General features: G+C 46.3%; 1 protein-coding gene and 1 non-coding gene across 2 annotated transcripts in view; one reads left to right on the plus strand and one right to left on the minus strand.

The window, feature by feature from the left end:
- The window catches only part of MAPK4 (mitogen-activated protein kinase 4), a 153113-nt gene that overhangs the window by 91011 nt on the left and 42896 nt on the right, over window positions 1–19206 (plus strand). The window contains 1 exon segment of the mRNA XM_029061403.1: window positions 954–2415. Coding sequence (XP_028917236.1) covers window positions 1870–2415 — 546 coding nt within the window. The 5' untranslated portion in view covers window positions 954–1869.
- On the minus strand, window positions 9267–9404 carry LOC114810921. Its single transcript, XR_003758610.1, has one exon. It is a non-coding gene; the product is annotated as a small nucleolar RNA SNORA7 (small nucleolar RNA).

Consider the following 19206-nt stretch of genomic DNA (forward strand, 5'->3'; position numbering starts at 1 on the left):
TCTAAGCACCTTCCCTGCGGTGATTCTCTCCCCTCTGTCAATGCCCCGTGCTCTTCAAAATTCCTCCTCAAAACCTACTTCTTCCAAGGGCCCCGTCCAGGACCATCTACATGCAGAGGCTTCTCTTCAAGGATCAGAGAAGAAGGTGGGCCGGACAAAGAAGGAAAGTTCAACTCAGGAAACCAGTCTCTCACCCGTGACATCAGTCCGCTGTCTCTCCTGGCGTTTGCCGTTTTTCACATTGTGAAGGCACTAGCTTGGAGCCGGCTTCCTCTACGCTGTAAGGCAGCCAAGCTCTGCAACACAAGAAATAATAACTACCAGAGGGCATAAATTGAACACAGGATGTTTAACAAACAAGGAGCAATCCTGTACCAGAAAGGAGGCATGTCGGTTCAGCCTAAATGACTCAGTGTTGGTACATTCGTTCGTGTGCCTTTTCCCTCGTTTGGCGTTATTTACTGGTGTAGGACAAGCTGCCCGTCCCTGCAAAACGTGAGCATCGCAATGCTCGCTAACCATCAGAAATTCTTTCCTCTTGGTTGCTAAGTAGGAAATGTCTTTCTTGCCATGTGTTGTAGTGCAATTTTCTTATAATTTGGTAAGTGTGTTTATACCACCTAAGTGGAAAGCTAGAGACATAAGTGTAATTAAATTTCAGGCTGTAGCAAACCACCTCTTAAAATATTCAAAGGTATTTACTGAAAAAAAAACAAAACCCAAAGAAGACTAAGGCAAGAAACAGAATTGTGGTCCCTTTGTTCTCCCCCTTCAAGAGTTCCTTTTTTCCCTGTTGGCGTGCTGCCGCTGGTGTGTGTGTTTGGAGAGCATAACTGATGAATTTCTGAAAGGTCGCAGCTGATACGGTTGCGGGCGTGTTAACCTTCAGGGAGCACAGATTTACATCAAGCCCATTTGACGGTCTGATCGAATCAATCTTCTCTTGCTTCTAGGAGGAGAGCTGGAAGCGAACAAGGGCCATAGAGGGCAATCAATTCAACTGGCAAGAAGCGTCTCGACCAGTTCTGTGGATTGGAGAACGATTGGGTTGGCGGTTCGAAAGACATGCGAGGGTTGGAGCCTGGACAGAACCTGGAAATTATCCCCGTGGGGCTCCTCTGCTGATGAGAAATGAGTTTGGGTCCGAAAGACCCCTCGCTCTAGAGGTGACACGGATCTGACTGGACATGGAATCTGGATAGGGCAGGGAGCGGTGCCCTAATCACCAACAGCTCTCTTGGTGACCCTTTCCCACAAGTCCAATTCAAGTCCAAACCTTGGATTTCGAAATTTACAGCGACCGGGAGCTGCTCTGGCTTTCAAAACTGATGTTCTCCACAAAAGATGGGGCGCGGTGCCCGGGGTGAGACCCACTGTGGTACCAGAAGGAGGATGGCTTCAGCCCTTGCCGACCCACTCCACCGCCCCTGCTGATGGGTGGCATCCCCGGCCCACGACAGTCCAAAGGGAGAGTCGGGGAGCGGCGGATGCCTTCAGCGAGCCTGAGCTTTTAATAGACTAAAGAATAATAAACGTTACGTGTTTGGATAAGAAGGCATTATTTTTCTTCCCAGTCACTTCTCCTCAAAGGATTCCAAGCCATTCCATGGTCTCGAGCTGAGGGTGTGGGTGTATTCGGGAGGCTGAGGGGAAGGAGGGGAGGGCGGAGGTCTCACCCCGGTGACAAGGCCGGGACTCCATCCTCTCCCACGGACAGGGGTCTGCCCGATCGATGAATCCTCCACCCAGGGGATCCGGAACAGACCCCTGATCCCGGCTCCCGGGGATGAGCCACTGAGGGTGGGAGCCAGAACCTGAGTCACTTTCGCCGAGCGCACCCCAGCGGGACCCCGGTGCCTGACGTGAACGATGGCGGAAAAGGGGGACTGTATCGCCAGCATGTACGGCTACGACCTGGGCTGCCGCTTTGTTGACTTCCAGCCCCTGGGCTTTGGGGTCAACGGGCTGGTCCTCTCGGCCACGGACAGCCAGAGCTGCCGGAAGGTGGCCGTGAAGAAGATCGCCGTGAGCGACGCCCGGAGCATGAAGCACGCGCTGCGGGAGGTCAAGATCATTCGCCGGCTGGACCACGACAACATCGTCAAGGTGTACGAGGTGTTGGGGCCCAAGGGGGTGGACCTGCAGGGGCAGCTGTTCAAGTTCAACGTGGTGTACGTGGTCCAGGAGTACATGGAGACGGATCTGGCCCGGCTCCTGGAGCAGGGCACTCTGACCGAGGACCACGCCAAGCTCTTCATGTACCAGCTTCTCCGCGGGCTGAAGTACATTCACTCGGCCAACGTCCTGCACAGGGACCTGAAGCCGGCCAACATTTTCATCAGCACCGAGGACCTCGTCCTGAAGATTGGGGACTTCGGCTTGGCCCGGATCGTCGATCAGCATTACTCCCACAAGGTAGGTTGGAGGGTTCGATCGATCAGTCGGTGGGTTTTACTGAGAGCTGACTGTGTGCAGAGCACTGTGCTAAGAGCTTGGGAGAGTACAGTATAATAGAGTTGGTAGACACGTTCCCCACCCACAGCAAGTTTAGACTGTGGCATGTTTCCCTGGCCTCTGCCCTTCCTCGGTCGGACGTCCATAGTCCCGAGGGACAGAGATAACAGGGAGAGCTAAGAGCCACAGAAAATTCCCAAACCTCCATCCCCTCTAACCAGTCGATGTTCTGAATTGGGTCTCACCAGGGTAATGACCAGAACGGCCATCTGACGTCGCTTCACCCAGTCACGTTTCTTAGCTGAACTGGACCCTTTTGCTGGTTTGGTTCCACCGAGTGGCTTGTCACTTTATCTTCAACTCGCTCTCCCTCTCACCTTCGGACCAGCTGACTCAGTGGTTGGAGGCTCGGTTCTTTGGGTTTCCCTTGGAGGTGAGATAGGGGAAACCAAATGGATACAAAGTGAGGAACTGAAGAGAAGCCAAAGGCCAGGATAATTCATCACTAACTGGATAAACAGCTCTGAATTATCCAAAGCAAGCTAGACCCACTGCCTTACAAGTGAACGGGGAAGGGACGATTGCTTCAGGTTCCATGCTTTGAAGGGCCTGCTCTTGGTTAAGAACTGGGTGGGCAGCTCTAGTCAAGTAGAAGAAGGGCTGGGACCTGGGGGGAAGAGGGAGGTAAAATTGGATAGGGTCTTTTGGGAAGGCACTGTGGTGTCAGGCGGGTGACTCCTACTCACTTTCGTGTCAGAGTTCACTCCCTCTGCCCTTCTTAATCCCCTCCAAACCAGCTTTGCCCAAGCGCTCAATAAATGCCATGGATTGATTGTATGTTCAGGAGCAGGCTCGTTTGGAGGTAGGAGGATGGTGAGATGGAGAGTGCTGGCTGCAGGGGCCCTATGACAGATTTTCCTGGGCAGGAGGAATGAGGGGGAACAGAGGGCCCAGGGCAGCAACTCCTTCCCCCATTGGCTGAAGCATTTTTCGAGGGATGCTTTCTCCTGGCTTTTTTTCCTCCCTCCCTGCCCCAGCCTGGGGGCCAAGGGACCTTTAAGAGATTTTTCACCTTGAAGCCTAGAAAGCCATTCTTAACTTTACCTCTTTCATCTGGTTTCCTTTGCCGCCAGCTTCTCCTCTGCCTCCAGCTTCTCCTCCGGACCGCTTGTCTGCGGTTGCTTTGCAAAGAACAGTAGCCCCTTCTGTGTGAAGCAATATTGGGAAAACAGTAAACTTCTGTTGCCATCCTGGGCCCTTTGCAGCCCTCAACCCTCTCGCGTTGTCTGGAGCAGCAGTTAGGCATCGCAGTCTCGGATATCTAAAAATCAAAACCAGCCCGAGCGCAGCAGGCAGACGGGCGGTCTGGTCTCTTGGCTCTCTGTTCCCAGAATGCATTAAATGTCTGGGCACTTTGCAGCTTGTTTCTGAATTAGGCAGCTGCGTTTCTTTCACTCGGTTCCAGTATTTCCCTGTAAGAGAGAAAGGGGAGGGAGACTATTTTCCGAGATGTAAAGAGGTTTGCTGGAGTTCATTCTAGGTTTTAGTAAAGAAGCGAGCTGCAGTCGGTAAGAAAGGAGGTTCGGCACCTTCTACGGCTGCTGTTCTTAGAGCTCTCCTGCTCCTTGGTGGACCCCAACCTGAGACGTTTTCCTTGCAGACAACAGGAATTTACCACCTTCTTGGAGATCCAGGTACCAGAATCCGAGAACCAGATTCCATCTCTTAGGTTATCAAAAAACTAGGGAAGCAGCGTGCTTCAGGGGAATGAGCAGCGACCTGAGAGTCGGAGGACCTGGGTTCATATCCCAGCTCTGCCACTTAACTGCTGTGTGACCTTGAACAAGTGACTTAACTTTCCTGGGCCTCAGTTCCCTCATCCGCAAAATGGGAGACTCAATATCTGTGTTCTCTCCGATTCAAACTGTGAGCCCCATGTGGGGCCTGATATTCTCCTATCTGCCCCAGCGCTTAGTGAAGTGCTTGTCACATAGCAAGCGCTAAACAAATACTACAGTTATTATTTTCAATGGTGACTTCCCCTACTCCTCATTACAGAGAAGGATGATTTTCAGCCGCTCATCTCCTTGAATGGATTGATTTGCTGGTTTTCAGTGTGGTGCTTCTGTTCTGACCTTGGGTAATTCCCTTGAGAAAATATATATTATTCCATGGCATTCCTTGCACACAGAGTGCCTTCCTGTCTCTCCACTTAGCTGTTAGACCTTATGATAAGTTTGGCAAGACAAAGTTTTGTTGCCCCTATTTTATGGAGAGGTAACCAAGGCCTAGGAAAAGTGAAGGTAGCAAAGTCTGATCTGAATCCAGTGCCCCCGAGGGTTTGGTAGATGGTACAGTTTGCAAAGCCCCACGGTTTCCCTTCCCTTCCCTGACTCTAAGGGTAAGAGTTAAACCCACAGGGTTGGCATCTCGGCAGTGATTCATTGATTGATGCCCTGGACTGGGAAGAAAGTCATGGGACCTACCTGAGCATCCAGTACCATCCCCCAAGTAGACTCTTATCTCCTCAGGATTTGACAATCAGTCATATTTTTTGAGCACTTAATATGTGCGGAGCACTGTCCTAGGTGTTTGGGAGAGTTGGTAGACACGCTCCATGCCCACAGCAAGCTTCCAGCTAGAGACCAGAGGCAGAATCCTAAGCCGGGCCCAGTCTTTCAGCCTGCAGGAGCAGCAGGGTTGTGCCATGGACTACCTGGATAAGGCATTGGTCAGGGATTCAGAAGGACCTGGGTTCTAGTCCCACTTCTGCCTCTTGTGGATAGAGCACAGGCCTGAGATTCAGAAGGTCATGGGTTCTAATCTCGGCTCTGCCACTTGTGTGCTGTCTGACCTTGGGCAAGTCACTTCACTTCTCTATGCCTCAGTAACCTCATCTGTAAAATGGGGACTAAGGCTGTGATTTCCATGGGGGAAAGGGATTGTGTCCAATCTGATTACTTTGTTTCTACCCCAGCATTTAGAACAGCGCATGGCATGTAGTAAGCACTTAATACCATAAAAAAAAAGACATGGCGACCCAGTGAAGGACAAATTTTCCACATCCAGAGAAGGAATGGGGGCCATTGTTGGCCCTTTCAGTCTCACCACAGAGATAACATCTTAATTTCAATCACCCAATGTATGCCTATGTGCAAAGACCTCGGTTTACCAGCTGCCTCCCTTTGCCCTGGCCTAAAGAGAGCGCAGCTGCTATTCTGCTAGCCACTGCTCATTAGGACTTCCTGATCTGCAATCCCATTAAGACTTTATGCCTATCCATTAGCCAGCCTGACTCACCATTTATTTCCTCTCTATTGTGTCTCAGAAGGGGTGTCTGAAGAATAGGAGCATGTTCAATTTTGAATTGATCTCGTTAGGAAGTGTACAGTTTTTTTTATAAGGGAGTTTTATGAGAAGCAGCACGCCTGGTGGATAGAGCAGGGGCTTGGGAGTCAGAAGGACCTGGGTTCTAGTTCCCAGCTCTGCCACTTAGCTGCTGTGTGACCTTGGACAAGTCACTCCATTTCTCGGTGCTTCAGTTCCCTCATCTGTAAAATGGGGATTAAGAGTGTGGGCACCACGTGGGACAGGGACTTTGTCCAACTTGACTTAGTTCAGTGCCTGGCACATCATGAGCACTTAACAAATGCCATAAAAAAAAAGAGTTCTTTAAGGTTTCCATGTGATCTGGGTAAACTCCCAGGAAATCAGAAACCGGCACTGGGGACTGAAGAGGTGTGTTGCGTGTTTGATTAATGATTTCCGGCTAGAAAGTTATGCACTCAGTGCTTTGGAAGGGAAACTGTGGACAGCCCCAATCCAGGGCCACAGAGGCAGGATGGCAGCCTCCCGGTCTTTGTTGGGAGCCTGCGACTGGTGACCAGACAGAGGCAAAATTTACCTGAAAGCTCCTTTGTGTCTGAAGCCATGTCCAAGCCATTGGCTTCATTCCCAGCTAACCGGGCAGGAGCGAAGCTGCTTCTCGGGCTTAAAAGCTGGGAACCATTACTCAGAATGGTTTTCTGGGCTCAGTGACCAAGCAGCAGTGCCCGATGATCTCCTGTTCTGAATATCTTTCGTCATTAACATTTGCTGGGCAACCCCGATACAGGGGTCACATTCGCAGACTGTAAGCCCCACCCTTTAGACTGTAAACTCGTTGTGGGCAAGGAACATGTCTACTAACTCTATTGGTTTTGGGGTTGGGGGATAACTGTATTTGTTAAGTGCTTAATATGTTCCAGGCACTCTGCTAAGCACAGAGGTAGATACAAGGTAATCAGGTTGGACACAGTCTCAGGCCCACATGGGGCTCACAGTCTTCATCCCCACTTTCAGATGAGGTGTCTGAGGTGTAGAGAAGTGAAGTGACTTGACCAAAGTCACACAGCAGATGAGTGGTGGAGTCAGGATTAGAATCCAGGTCCATACTTAGATTTAAGTCTATTGAGTGCCCCTCAGATATGAAGAAAGAAGGTGTTGCAGGACATGAGTGAGAGAATGGCTATGAGATATACCAGATCGAGGTACAGTGAGTAGGATGGCATTAGAGGAGAAAAATATGCAAACTAGGTTGTAGTGGGGAATCAGGGAGGTAAAGTAGGACGGGGCAAGGCGATTGAGTACCTTAAAGCCCATGGTGCAAGTTGGATAATAATAATAATAAATAATAATATAATGATGGCATTTGTTGAGGGCTTACAATCACTGTTTAGATACAAATTAATCAGCTTGGCAGTAGTCCCTGTCCCACAGAGCGATCATAGTTTAAAGGAGAGGGAGACCCCATTTTACAGATGAGGAAACTCAGATCCAGAGAAGGTAAGTGACTTGCCCAAGAACGCAGAGCAGACAAAGGGCAGAGCCAGGATTAGAATCCATGTTCTCTGAGCCCCAGGACGGTGTGGCCTTTCTATTATGCCATGCCGTTCTCTCTTTCTTGGTCAAAGAGGTTGTCATCCTCGGTTTCTGAAATGGAAGCTGCCAGGGTTGATCTGGTGTCTGTTTCCATGTCCTCTTGTTCTGGCCAAGTGGCGCTCATGGATCCTGTCTAGTCCCTAGAGCAGAATCACACTGACTTTTAAAGGACATTTGGCATCTGACGAAGACATTTCCAGGATATGATTTCAGTCAAATGAATTCGGCCAAATCAATCAACCAATATTTTAATTATGTGAATTTGGTGGTGAATGACGTGTGTGTCTATGATTCCATTATTATACCAATATAACACACAACAAACAAAAGATGACTTTAAATCCAAGTCTTACACTTAGACTTTACATGTAAAATACTCCCAAGTAGAATTAGGTGCCACTGGAATCGGAACTAATATTTTTTATTCCTATGACGATTGCATATTCACTCTCCTTGCTCTCCCATTAGAACATAAACTTCTTGAAAGCAGGGAGCAAATTGTCTTTTCTGTCATGTGTTGACGGTAAAGTGATCTTCATTCAAGAGCTCAGTAAACGCTGTTGATGATGGTGGTGGTCCCCTGGTTTAGACTTTGAGATCTGGGTTTTTATCTTGTTGGCGGATATGCGTAGTTATGGATTATGGGCCGTGTCTGTGGACAGTCAGCTTCCCTTTCCCGAGGTTTTTGCCTGAGAGCTGTCAGAAAGGGATGTGATGGGAAGGGACTGGAGGATCGATCACAATTTTCACTGCACCGATAGGCATCCTTACAGTATATGAATCTGATACGATTATTTCTCCTCAACCCACCACTTCATGCATGTGGGTTATTTTCACTGCCTTTGGTATTGTGATTCCAAGCTGCTTGCAGGCATCATTACAGCCATACAGATATTGTTGGGAAATATCGGGGAGGCTTCGTTGGATTGATAGGAGGAATGTGGAGGGGAAACAAGGTTAAGGGAATGATAACAGAAACGTTCTACAACTTGCACCATGGGCTTTAAGGTACTCAATCGCCTTGCCCCGTCCTACTTTACCTCCCTGATTCCCCACTACAACCTAGTTTGCATATTTTTCTCCTCTAGTGCCATCCTACTCACTGTACCTCGATCTGGTATATCTCATAGCCATTCTCTCACTCATGTCCTGCAACACCTTCTTTCTTCATATCTGATGGAAAAATCACTTATTCCACCTTTCAAGCCTTATTAAAAACACATCTCCTTCAAAAGGCCTTCCCTGACTAAGTTCCCATTTCCTCTTCTCTCACTCATTTCTCTGTAGCCCTTACACTTGGATTTCTACCCTTAATTCGCTCCCCCCCAGCACTTATATATATACACATATATATGCGCATATATATATATATATATATAGTAATTTATTTATATAAATGTCCGTCTCCCCCTCTTTGTGGGCAGGGTACATGTTTACCTACTCTATTTTATTGTACTCTCCCAAGAGCTTAGTACAGTACTCTGCACTCAGTAAATGTTTAATAAATATGACTGACTGATTGCATCCCATCTGACTGGTGTGAAAGAATGAAAATGAAGTCAGGCCCCCCTGATAGTCTTGCTCCAGCCAGGTTGTGAAAGAATTCTAGGGCAGGAGGCTTCTTGAAGGGGTATCTAGATAAGATTCCTGACTACTGTCTCCCAGTCTTGTCTTATGCCGTCAAGTTGTTTCCGACTCATAGCGACACCACTTAACACATCTCTTCCAAAACACCCCGCTCTCCATCTGCAATCATTCTGGTAGTATATCCATAGAGTTTTCTTGGTAAAAATACAGAAGTGGTTTACCATTGCCTCCTTCCACACAGTAAACTTGAGTCTCCACCTTAGACTCTCTCCCATGCTGCTGCTGCCCAGCACGGGTGAGTTTTGACTTGTAGCAGATTGCCTTCCACTTGCTAACCACTGGCTAAGCTAGAAATGGAGTAGATACGTCTCTGCTTGACTCTCCCTCCCATAGCCGAGACTGGTAGAGTACTGGAAACTTTCCAGGTATGGTCCTGAGAGGGGCTGTCTCCCAGTAACCCTGCATTATTCTAAAAAAGATAATTGATATTTACTTTCTTAAATATTTCTCAATTTGGAGAATCCACAAACCTCCCTTTAAAGCCATGTCCCAGTGATTCCCAACTCTTAGTCTTTTCTCAGTCCCTTTCTCCAATTTAAATCCTTACTGTCCTGAGACATCTTCATCTGATTGGCAGGGAGATGTGAGCCCTGTGTCTTGATAAGAGGATATTAGAAACTTTCCAAGATGCCCTCGTTGTCTCCATCACCACCATCTTCATCAAGTATCAACCTGCAGTAGACATTGAAAGTCCTCTGCTGGAGACAGACTAACAGGAAAACCCAAAACTGAAAAGCACTATCAGGAAAACCCAAACTGAAGAAACTCAATAATATCCATAATTCATTTATTTATACTAATGACTGTCTCCCCCTCTAGACTGTAAATTTGTGATGGGCAAGAAATGTTTCTGTTGTATTGTGTGTTGTATTCTCCCAAGTGCTCTGCACACAGTAAGCTCTCCATAAATATGATTGATTGATTGGCATTAGGAAGGAAAACCAGGGTATCATTTAGTCTACTTGGTCAAGATTCTCTGATATTGTTGTGGGTATGTGAGCAAAGTGATTTTCAAGGCAGAACAGAAGTATTCACCATCTGTAGAAAGTATCATATGCATTAATTCACTCATCTTTTTCCTGTGTGGATTTATGCAATATTTTCCCCTCTTCCAAATAAAGAAGTGAAGGCAACAGGAAGATGGATAGCTTATCTAATCACATGACCCCTTGTGAGAGGATCCTGAATAGAAGATGAGCCATTGGTTTGAAGATGCGTACAGGGAAGCCAATCGCAACTCCAACAAGAAGCCGAGTAGGCTCGTGGTTGGGTGGCCAGAGATAAATAAAGCAGATTAGGGAAGCATTTTGTTTTTCTATTTGGAATTCCAAGAGTGGTTTATCAAACCAACAGAGTCAAAGCAATGTATTTTAAAAGAATGGATGCACTCCTTTTTACTGGAGCAAAAATAGCCTGGAGGATGATAATTTAGGTCAAACATTCTTGGTCTTTAATCAAAGCTGTCCTACTTTGCCTGCAGTGTTTCCCTTTTATTACTCCCCTACCTGAAGTATGGAGATAAACCCCTGTACTTTTGACCTGAGCACCGAAAAGAACAAGAACCAGTGAGAGGCTTGTCAAACTTTAATTTCAGAATATGAGAGAGGATGGCTGTTGATACATGTAACGGTGAGGTGAGGTATCAGTGTTGATTTTGGTGTTAAAATGTTGGTTGGGGAAAGGGGGAAATATTGTGCCTCATGGAACTGGAAAGCTAAAAAGCAATTGTCTATTCTGTGAATGGGAGGGGCCGGCAGACCAGCCCTGAACAGTCAAAGGAGGGAAAGACCCAGAAGTTTCCTAGAACAGGAAATCTGCTTCCTTCACAGGACACCCTTTTACAGAAATCTCCTTTACAGAAGATGTCAGCCACTCACCTAGCGACATTAGCTAGAGCACACCAATTTCAGTGGAGGATTTGGGCCAGGAGGGAGGGGACCAAGAAAGAGCAAGACAATCCTGGAGCCATATAGAAGGGGAAAGTCCATATTAGACTCTCAATCAGGGGTAATTATTGAGTGCTACAGTGTGTACAACACTGTACCACACACTTGGGAGGCTACAATATAACAGAGTTGGTAGATACGTTTCCTGCCCACAAGGAACTTATGTCCTAGAGAGGAGTCAGATGTTTCTCCAGGAAAGCGCAAGGTCAGATGGGTGAAGTACACACAACTTATGCTGTCCCCCTGAGGCTTGCATATCTATCGGTCAATCGACGGCATTTAATAATAATAATGTTGGTATTTGTTAAGCGCTTACTATGTGCTGAGCACTGTTCTAAGCGCTGGGGTAGATGCAGGGTAATCAGGTTGTCCCACGTGAGGCTCACAATCTTAATCCCCATTTTACAGATGAGGTAACTGAGGCACAGAGAAGTTAAGTGACTCGCCCACAGTCACACAGCTAACAAGTGGCAGAGCTGGGAGTCGAACTCATGAGCTCTGAATCCGAAGCCCAGGCTCTTTCCACTGAGCCATTTATTGAGTGCTTACTGTGTGTACTGAGCACTGGATTAGGTACTTGGGAGAGTGCAATACAGCAGAGTTGATCGATAGTTTCCCTGGCCGCAGAGAACTCCCAGTGGGAAATAGACTTTAAAATAAATTACTGATAGGATCCACAGAAGACCTGCAAGGGTTCAAGGTGGATATTAGTCTTGGGTTTAAGGAGGAACAAGTACTAGATGGTGGGTATTCCTTGAACTGCTTTAAGATCGTGTTGTACAACTCTTGCTGTTGTTGTTGAAATCCTTTATGTTGGTTATGAGTTCATAATCAAAGATGTGCCTGAGAAATCTGAAAACTGCAGAGTCTACCAATTCTTGGGGGAGGAAGGCATTTGATACACCTCCAAACCCCCAAAAGTCAGTTCTTAGGGTGCAGGACCCTAGATCCTTCCCATACACTTGTGGAGATTCGAAGTCTAGGAATCTCAGGATGGCAGCAGCAACAATCTAAGGGTGCCCTCGTGTGAGCCCCTAAAAATCCCTCTCCCAACTGTCAATTGCCAGGGGTAATAATAACAGTGGTATTTGTTAGGTGCTTACTATGTGCCAAGCACTGTTCTAAGCACTGGGGAAGATACAAGGTAATCAAGATGTCGTATGTGGGGCTCACAGTCTTAATCCCCATTTTACAAATGAAGTAACTGAGGCACAGAGAAGTTAAGGGACTTGCCCAAAGTCGCACAGCTGATAAGTGGTGGAGCCAGGATTAGAACCTACGACCTCTAACTCCCAAGCCCGGCCTCTTTCCACTAACAACCTTAGTGTCACAACCTCAAAAGTGACTGGAAACTTCCCAGTGCTAAGCATCAATTCATAACAACCCACCCTCTCGTCCCCAAGAGAATGACATCTTGGATGTTCCCAAGATCTTAGCAATGCCATCTGATTGACTGGATCGTTGTCCGACAGTGAGAACTGAAGGAAGTAGTCCAAGCTGTTGCTTCTTTGGCAGAGCGATAGGCCAACGTGACTCGATGAAATCTAAATGTTGTACATTGATGCAGCTGGCATATCGCAGAGTGTTGCCCAGGCCATCCAGATGGCTGAATATTGAGCTGAGTTTAGTCACACTGGCAATGAGGAATCCCCAACCACCTCTCCCAGTGTGGCCAGTGAACAGTTGTCTCTGTGAAATACTGTTTAAAGGGCAGTTTGTATATGCTTCTGGACAAAAACATCGGTAGTGATTCGACATGCATCAGAAGCCTGGCCTGTACTTTCCGAAATCATTTATCCAAGGTGCTCAAGAGATGTCCATATTCAGGCAGGAAAACAGCTGACTAAGATAACACACGCTATGTTTTTGCTCCAACCACACTAAATTCAGAGCGGCAGGCTTCTGGCACCAACAGGCTCCCCGCTGGGTCCTAATCCTGTATCCTTTCCTCCTCTCCATGATATCATGCTTCATCTATGCTGCCTGTCATGTATCTGTCAAGGCCAGTTTTTTCTTCTATTTTTTTAATGGCATTTGTTAAGTATTTACTAGGTACCAGGCACTATACTAAGTGCTAGGCTAGTCACAAGCTAATCCCACCTAGTCCCACATGGGGCTCACAGTTTTAATGACTATTTTACTATTGTATTCTGAGGCCCAGAAAGTTAAGTGACTTGCCCAAGGTCACACAGCGGACAAATGGCAGAGCCGGGATTAGAACTTTCCGACTCCCAGGACCTTGCTCTATCCACCAGGCCACACTGCTTCTCAGTTCTGATCCTGGAGCTGGCCCCTTGTTTCTCTGGGCAGAGCTGTGGGGGAAGGAAGTCCCTCCTTCACTAATCCCTTTAAGCTGCTTCAACCCCTTTCTGAGGTTTCCAGGGAGATCAGTCTAGTTCAGGTTTCTCTAAGGAGGCCTGGGGCTCCCTCAGGGCACTAAAGGAACCACATGTCTTACCAGAAAACTTATTTTCCGTGTCTTGTACCCCATGGCTGCAGAAGTGCTGCCAAAACCACGCTTTCTCGGGACCATATTTAGAAAAGTGGCCCTTCTCTCTAAAACAGTGTCTCTGTGTTCAGACGTCCTGGAACGAGCATTTCTCATTTCTGAAATCCGGTGTCAGAAATGCATTGGAGAATCATAACTGAGAACCAGTAGGACACCGGTGGTTCGGAACTTGCTGAATGAACCAAGATGAATTACCTGCCTGATTTCCACATGGCCGGAAGCGACCTCAAAGAGTCTTCTGGCTCCCACCCACCTCAAAGCTGATCTGTGTCCTCTACAGATGAGCAAAAACAAATAAGCTCAGCAGAGGCACACTGAAATCCTTAATCCCACGAGACACGGCAATATGGCAAATAAACCAAGAGGCTCACCACTACCCATCCCTCTCAACTAGGGTCTGCTTATTCCTTTCCAAAAGGACCACAGGGAAGGAGAGGGAGTGGATGAGGCAAATCAGTGAATGGTGTTTATCAATTCTGCACTTACTACGTGTACAGCACTGTACTCAGCGCTTGGGAGAGTACAATAAAACAGAGTAGGCAGGCACGTTCCCTGCCTATAAAGAGCTTACCGACTAGTGGGGCAACTGCCCCAGCCCTGGACCAAGAAGGGTCCTGAACTAGTTCAGGAGACCAACCAGTCCTCTGGTTCTGCTTCTGGCTCTGCCCTGACATCACCTCTGGAGATTTCTCCAGTCTGGGTCCCGATTCTCCCAGTGGTGAAAGCCAAAACAGAAGTGCCTGCCCAGACTGACTGGTCTGAGTGTCAGTATTTATTGAGCGCTACTATGTGTGAAGCAGTGTTCTAGGTGCTCAGGTAACTAAATAAGGAAGTAAAAGGAGTGAATCCTAGCCTCAGGAAGTTTACCACCTTATGGAGCCAAAGGCCTCGAATAAGCATCTGTTTTACCTGCCCCTATCCAGTTTCTCTTGGCATTGCACTCTGCTGGCTCCAAACTATTTCCTCCAATCCTTGGACTTTCTTGTTAATGGTATTTATTGAGTGCTTACTGTGTTCAGAGCACTGTACTAAGTCCTTAGGAGAGTACAATACACATTATCCCTGCCCCAAAGGAGCCACTGTCAAGAGGGGTAGGCAGACATTAAAATAAATTACTCACAGGGGAAATGGCACGGTATAGAGATATTGGCTGTTTAGTATACCTTCCTTCTCCCCTTGCCTCTCTCTCTTTAGGGGAACCTTGTCTTGGCTAATGAGAGTCTTGCCTTTCTAAAGTCACTTTCACCTCCCACCTCCAAACCTCACTGTAAGGATATAAGCTTCTCCAATACCTCGACACCATAAACCGAAAAGACTTTTTCTGAAACAAAAGAGCAGGTGGGGAGCAGAAGTGAGACTGGAAATGAAGCCCACCAAGCAGCTTTTCTCTGAAACTGCTGTCATTAGTCCTCCCTCACTGACTAATGATTAGAGTTTGGCCCCCTTCATTGCCCTGCCCTATGGTCAATCCCTTGTCAGGGCTACTCATTTATTCATAGCAAACAGCAGACACATAGAGCCCCCTTGTATTTCTGTAACACTTGGTGCTTAAGATTATTGCTAATAGTTTTCCCTCAGATCCCCTCCAGGAAGTAACTTGATATTTGCAATTATTGAGGTTATGGGTTTCTCCATGACACATGAACCGAGTCAGATCTGAAAACCAGATATCCAGGGTCCTGTGGCTTTGCTTAGGCCTCTGGATCTGCATTTTTTAATGGTATTTGCTAGCATTTTCTCTGTGCCAGGCATCGTACTAAACGCTGGGGTTAATATAAGCTAATCGGGTTGAATTCAGTCCCTGTCCCACATAGGGCTCGCAATGTAAATCCCTATTTTACAGATGAGGTAACTGAGGCATAGAGTAGTTAAGTGATTTGCCCAAGGTCACGTAGCAGACTGGTGGCAGAGCCAGAGTTAGAACCCAAGTCCTTCTGACTCCCACCCTGTGCTCTATCCACCAGACCGTGCTGCTTTGCACGTGTTCCCACTTACTGCTTCTGCTGCTCTCTCTGAATACCCAGGCCCTGATTTAACTGGTTCTCTGGTTCTACTACAAGGTTGCTTCCATAAGCCGTGTTCCCTACCCTACTCATATTTCCATTATGCAGTCTACCAAGGCAAACCAAAGTCGGAGCACTAATCACCTCGGCACCAGAGAGGTAATTACTCCCAACCAGTCCATGTAACTTCACTGCTAGAGTTAGAACTTTCCTCTAGCTAATGAATTCCCTCTATGGGAGCTAAGGCCTCCCTGTCTTCTGTTATGGATGAGTCTCATTTCTTTCATTCATTCAATAGTATTTATTGAGCGCTTACTATGTGCAGAGCACTGTACTAAGCGCTTGGGATGAACAAATCGGCAACAGAGAGAGACAGTCCCTGCCGTTTGACGGGCTTAGAGTCTAATTTTTCATCCTCAAAGGGGCAGAGGCAGAAAAGGTTGCCTCAACCTTTTCTGCTGAGGAGTGGGAATAATCCCAGGGTTACAGCCTAATGAAAATTTGTCATCCAATTTAATAGTGAAAACAATTTAGTAGTGAAAACAATTTTTAAGACTAGTTTGCCCATTTTGGAATACAGCTCTATTGGGGAAAAGTATCGTTCACTGCCCCACACCAAACTCTGCTGTGAATTTCGACTAGTTAGGAAATTGTGGAAAAGATGCCACTTTTCCTGATGGGCCTTCCTAGAAACAGTGTGGCTTAGTGCTGTGACATGAAACCATGTCAGGAGTTGACAAGCACCACCCTGATGACTGGTGACATTCTTGAAGAATTCACGGTTGATGCTGTTCCCAAAGCCAAATGGTGGGGGAAAAGGAAACAAATGGGAGAGGATTTTGCTGATCGAGTGAGACCAGGATCAGAAAGGAAAGCACTTTATTTTCAGTCTCTAAATAGGGAATTTCTAAAAGCGGGAAAGGGTACCATTCACTTCAAACTTAGATCCATCCTCAGCCCTCTGTGAACAAATAAAATTCCTTCTTAGGACTCTTAACACATGGTATTTTTATGGTACTTATGTAGTGTAGTGTAGTGTAGTGTAGTGTAGTGTAGTGTAGTGTAGAGAGCCTGGGGCTGGAAGTCAGAAAGACCTGCTTCTAATCCCAGATCTGCCACTTTGCTGTGTGTGATCTTGGGCAAGTCACTTCACTTCTCTGGACCTCATTTATCTCCTCCGTAAAATGGGGATTGAGACTGAGAGCTCCCTTTGTGGGACAGGGACTTGGCCAATCTGATTTGCTTGTATCATCTCAGCTCTGAATGCAGAGCCTCGCCCGCAGTAAATGCTTAACAAATATCATAACTATTATTTAAATCCTACTCTCTTCTACTTACACTGTGATTCCTCATTTGGGAAAAGGCGATGTGTCCAACGGAGTTATCTTGTATCTACCCCAGCTCTTGATACAGTCAGTGCTTGGTAAATAATAAGCTATTAACAAGTACCATAATTATTACTATAGTAATAGCAACGCAAGGATGCTTTCACACCAGAGGTGAAATATGCTTGGAAACCAATTGACCTTCCTAACACATACCTTTATCTGAAATGAACTGCACTTTTGAAGGGCAGACCAGATCTTGCACTGCTTGAATCAAATTATGAGGCCGTGTGGATAATGTTATGGTTTCAATAAAATATAATATGAAGAAATGCATTATCTACTACTACTAAGCTAACTCATTTTGCTTCCCAAGTTCAACTGTGACCTCTGGTGTGTTGTGATAACTCAAATTAACCCAATAGCTTTTGGGCACTAGCCTTTAGGCTAGATCTGCAATCCAGGTAAAGAAAACATCTGTGGGTTTTTGTGTTGTTGGATTAGTGTAAAGTTGCATACACTATTCATAATGACTGCTATTTGTCAGTATCAGTATCGTACCTTGTTTTTTGTTTGGGTTAATATAAAGTTGTATACACTAGTCATGATGACTGCTGATATTTATCAATATCAGTACTGAGAAGCAGCGTGGCTCAGTGGAAAGAGCCCAGGCTTGGGAGTCAGAGATCATGGGTTCGACTCCCGACTCTGCCCCTTGTCAGCTGTGTGACTGTGGGCAAGTCACTTAACTTCTCTGTGCCTCAGTTACCTCATCTGTAAAATGGGGATTAACTGTGAGCCTCACGTGGGACAACCTGATTACCCTGTACCTCCCCCAGCGCTTAGTACAGTGCTCTGCACATAGTAAGCGCTTAACAAATACCAACATTATTATTACTGCATTAGCTGCCAGACTACACTGAACTTTGGGAGAAATTCTCTAAGTCAGGTTTACTCACCTTTCAACCCAAAGATTGAGAGGTGTAGAAACTTGCCAGCTACCCAGGGCTGTCAGTTGGCTGTGTCAGTTCACCATCCTGGGTCACTCATTGAGTGACTGGAAACCAGCTCTAGACAGCGGTATCCCTTGTTTCTGTGGAACTTTGGAAGAAGTGGTTTTCTGGAGCCTATTCTGCTCTCCCTGGGTATCCTCAAAATGAAGGAAGGTGGGTCCACAGAAGTAAAAAGATTACCCAGTGGTCGATTTGCTTTCATCTGCCGGGGATCTAGCTCCTCAAAACAGTTGTATGCTATTTCAGCAAATCATCATGCTCCTGTTCACAGGTGGTGGAATGTGCTTAGGCATGTTGGAAGGCTGTTTCTGGCCATCAAACAAAGCTCCCATCATCAGAGGCTGCTTCTTGGATCTTCAAACCAAGAAGATGCTTATTGCAGCAGACATCTGGAGTTTAGGTCAGGTCTGAGTCTCCATAATACTACCTGCTTAAAACCCAAGAGCTGAATAAAGTGGGCTTCATAGATGGGAGGACTAGGTCTTGTGAGATTCCAATTTTCATTAAGTGGATGACCTGGATGTTATTTTGAATAACATTGAATTTAGGCACATTCAAAACTTGTACTGAACTACACTATTAGATGAAGAGAAGACTGGGGATTTGGTGCCAAGAAATGATCTCTCTCGACAAGAGAAAATTGGCTGTGGCTATAATTTATGCTACAGTATTGTCTTGATCATACTTCCTAAAGATTAGGTTCATAAGTAAAGTTCTAGCCAGACAGCACCTTTTTTTTTTTCTTCTTGATTCCCAATAGAATATGATTGCTATTTGTGAAAGTAAACTGGCTTAAAAACTGCCCAGTTTTACCACAATCTCGTTTTCAGCTTGTCCTCTCCCTGTCCACTGAAATACAGCATAAGGGGCTTTTATGTTTAGTACACTCACTTGCAGCATTTACCCCCTCTATGCCCTGGCTTCGGTGACTCAGATGGGATATCTAATTTGCCCGAATTTACTCATAATAGCTTGGAACAGTTGGATGGGGGTGGAAGTAGGAAGTCCCTTCTAGTAATGCTCTTATTTCAAGCCAGTTTTAGTCTCAGTTGGACGGACGGCCACAAAAATGGCAGCCCTAGGACATCACCGTGTCACGCTCTGTGCTGGCATGTGTGATGTCTGCCTCTTGTCTGATGTGTGACTTTGGGCAAATCACTTCACTTCTTTGTGCCTCAGTTACCTCACCTATAAAATGGATTTTTAGACTGTGAGCCCCATGTGGAGCAGGGTCTGTGTCTAACACAATTTGCTTCTATTTACCTTAGTGTTTAGTAGAGTTCCTGGCACATAATAAGTGCTTAACAAATTCCATAATTATTATTATTATTAGGTCACAGGCTCTTTGGAGTCTGGTTTTATCAAGTGCTTTTGCTGACCACCTACTTA

This window comes from Ornithorhynchus anatinus, chromosome 3 (genome assembly GCF_004115215.2).
Source record: "Ornithorhynchus anatinus isolate Pmale09 chromosome 3, mOrnAna1.pri.v4, whole genome shotgun sequence".
In the NCBI taxonomy this organism is placed as follows: domain Eukaryota; kingdom Metazoa; phylum Chordata; class Mammalia; order Monotremata; family Ornithorhynchidae; genus Ornithorhynchus; species Ornithorhynchus anatinus.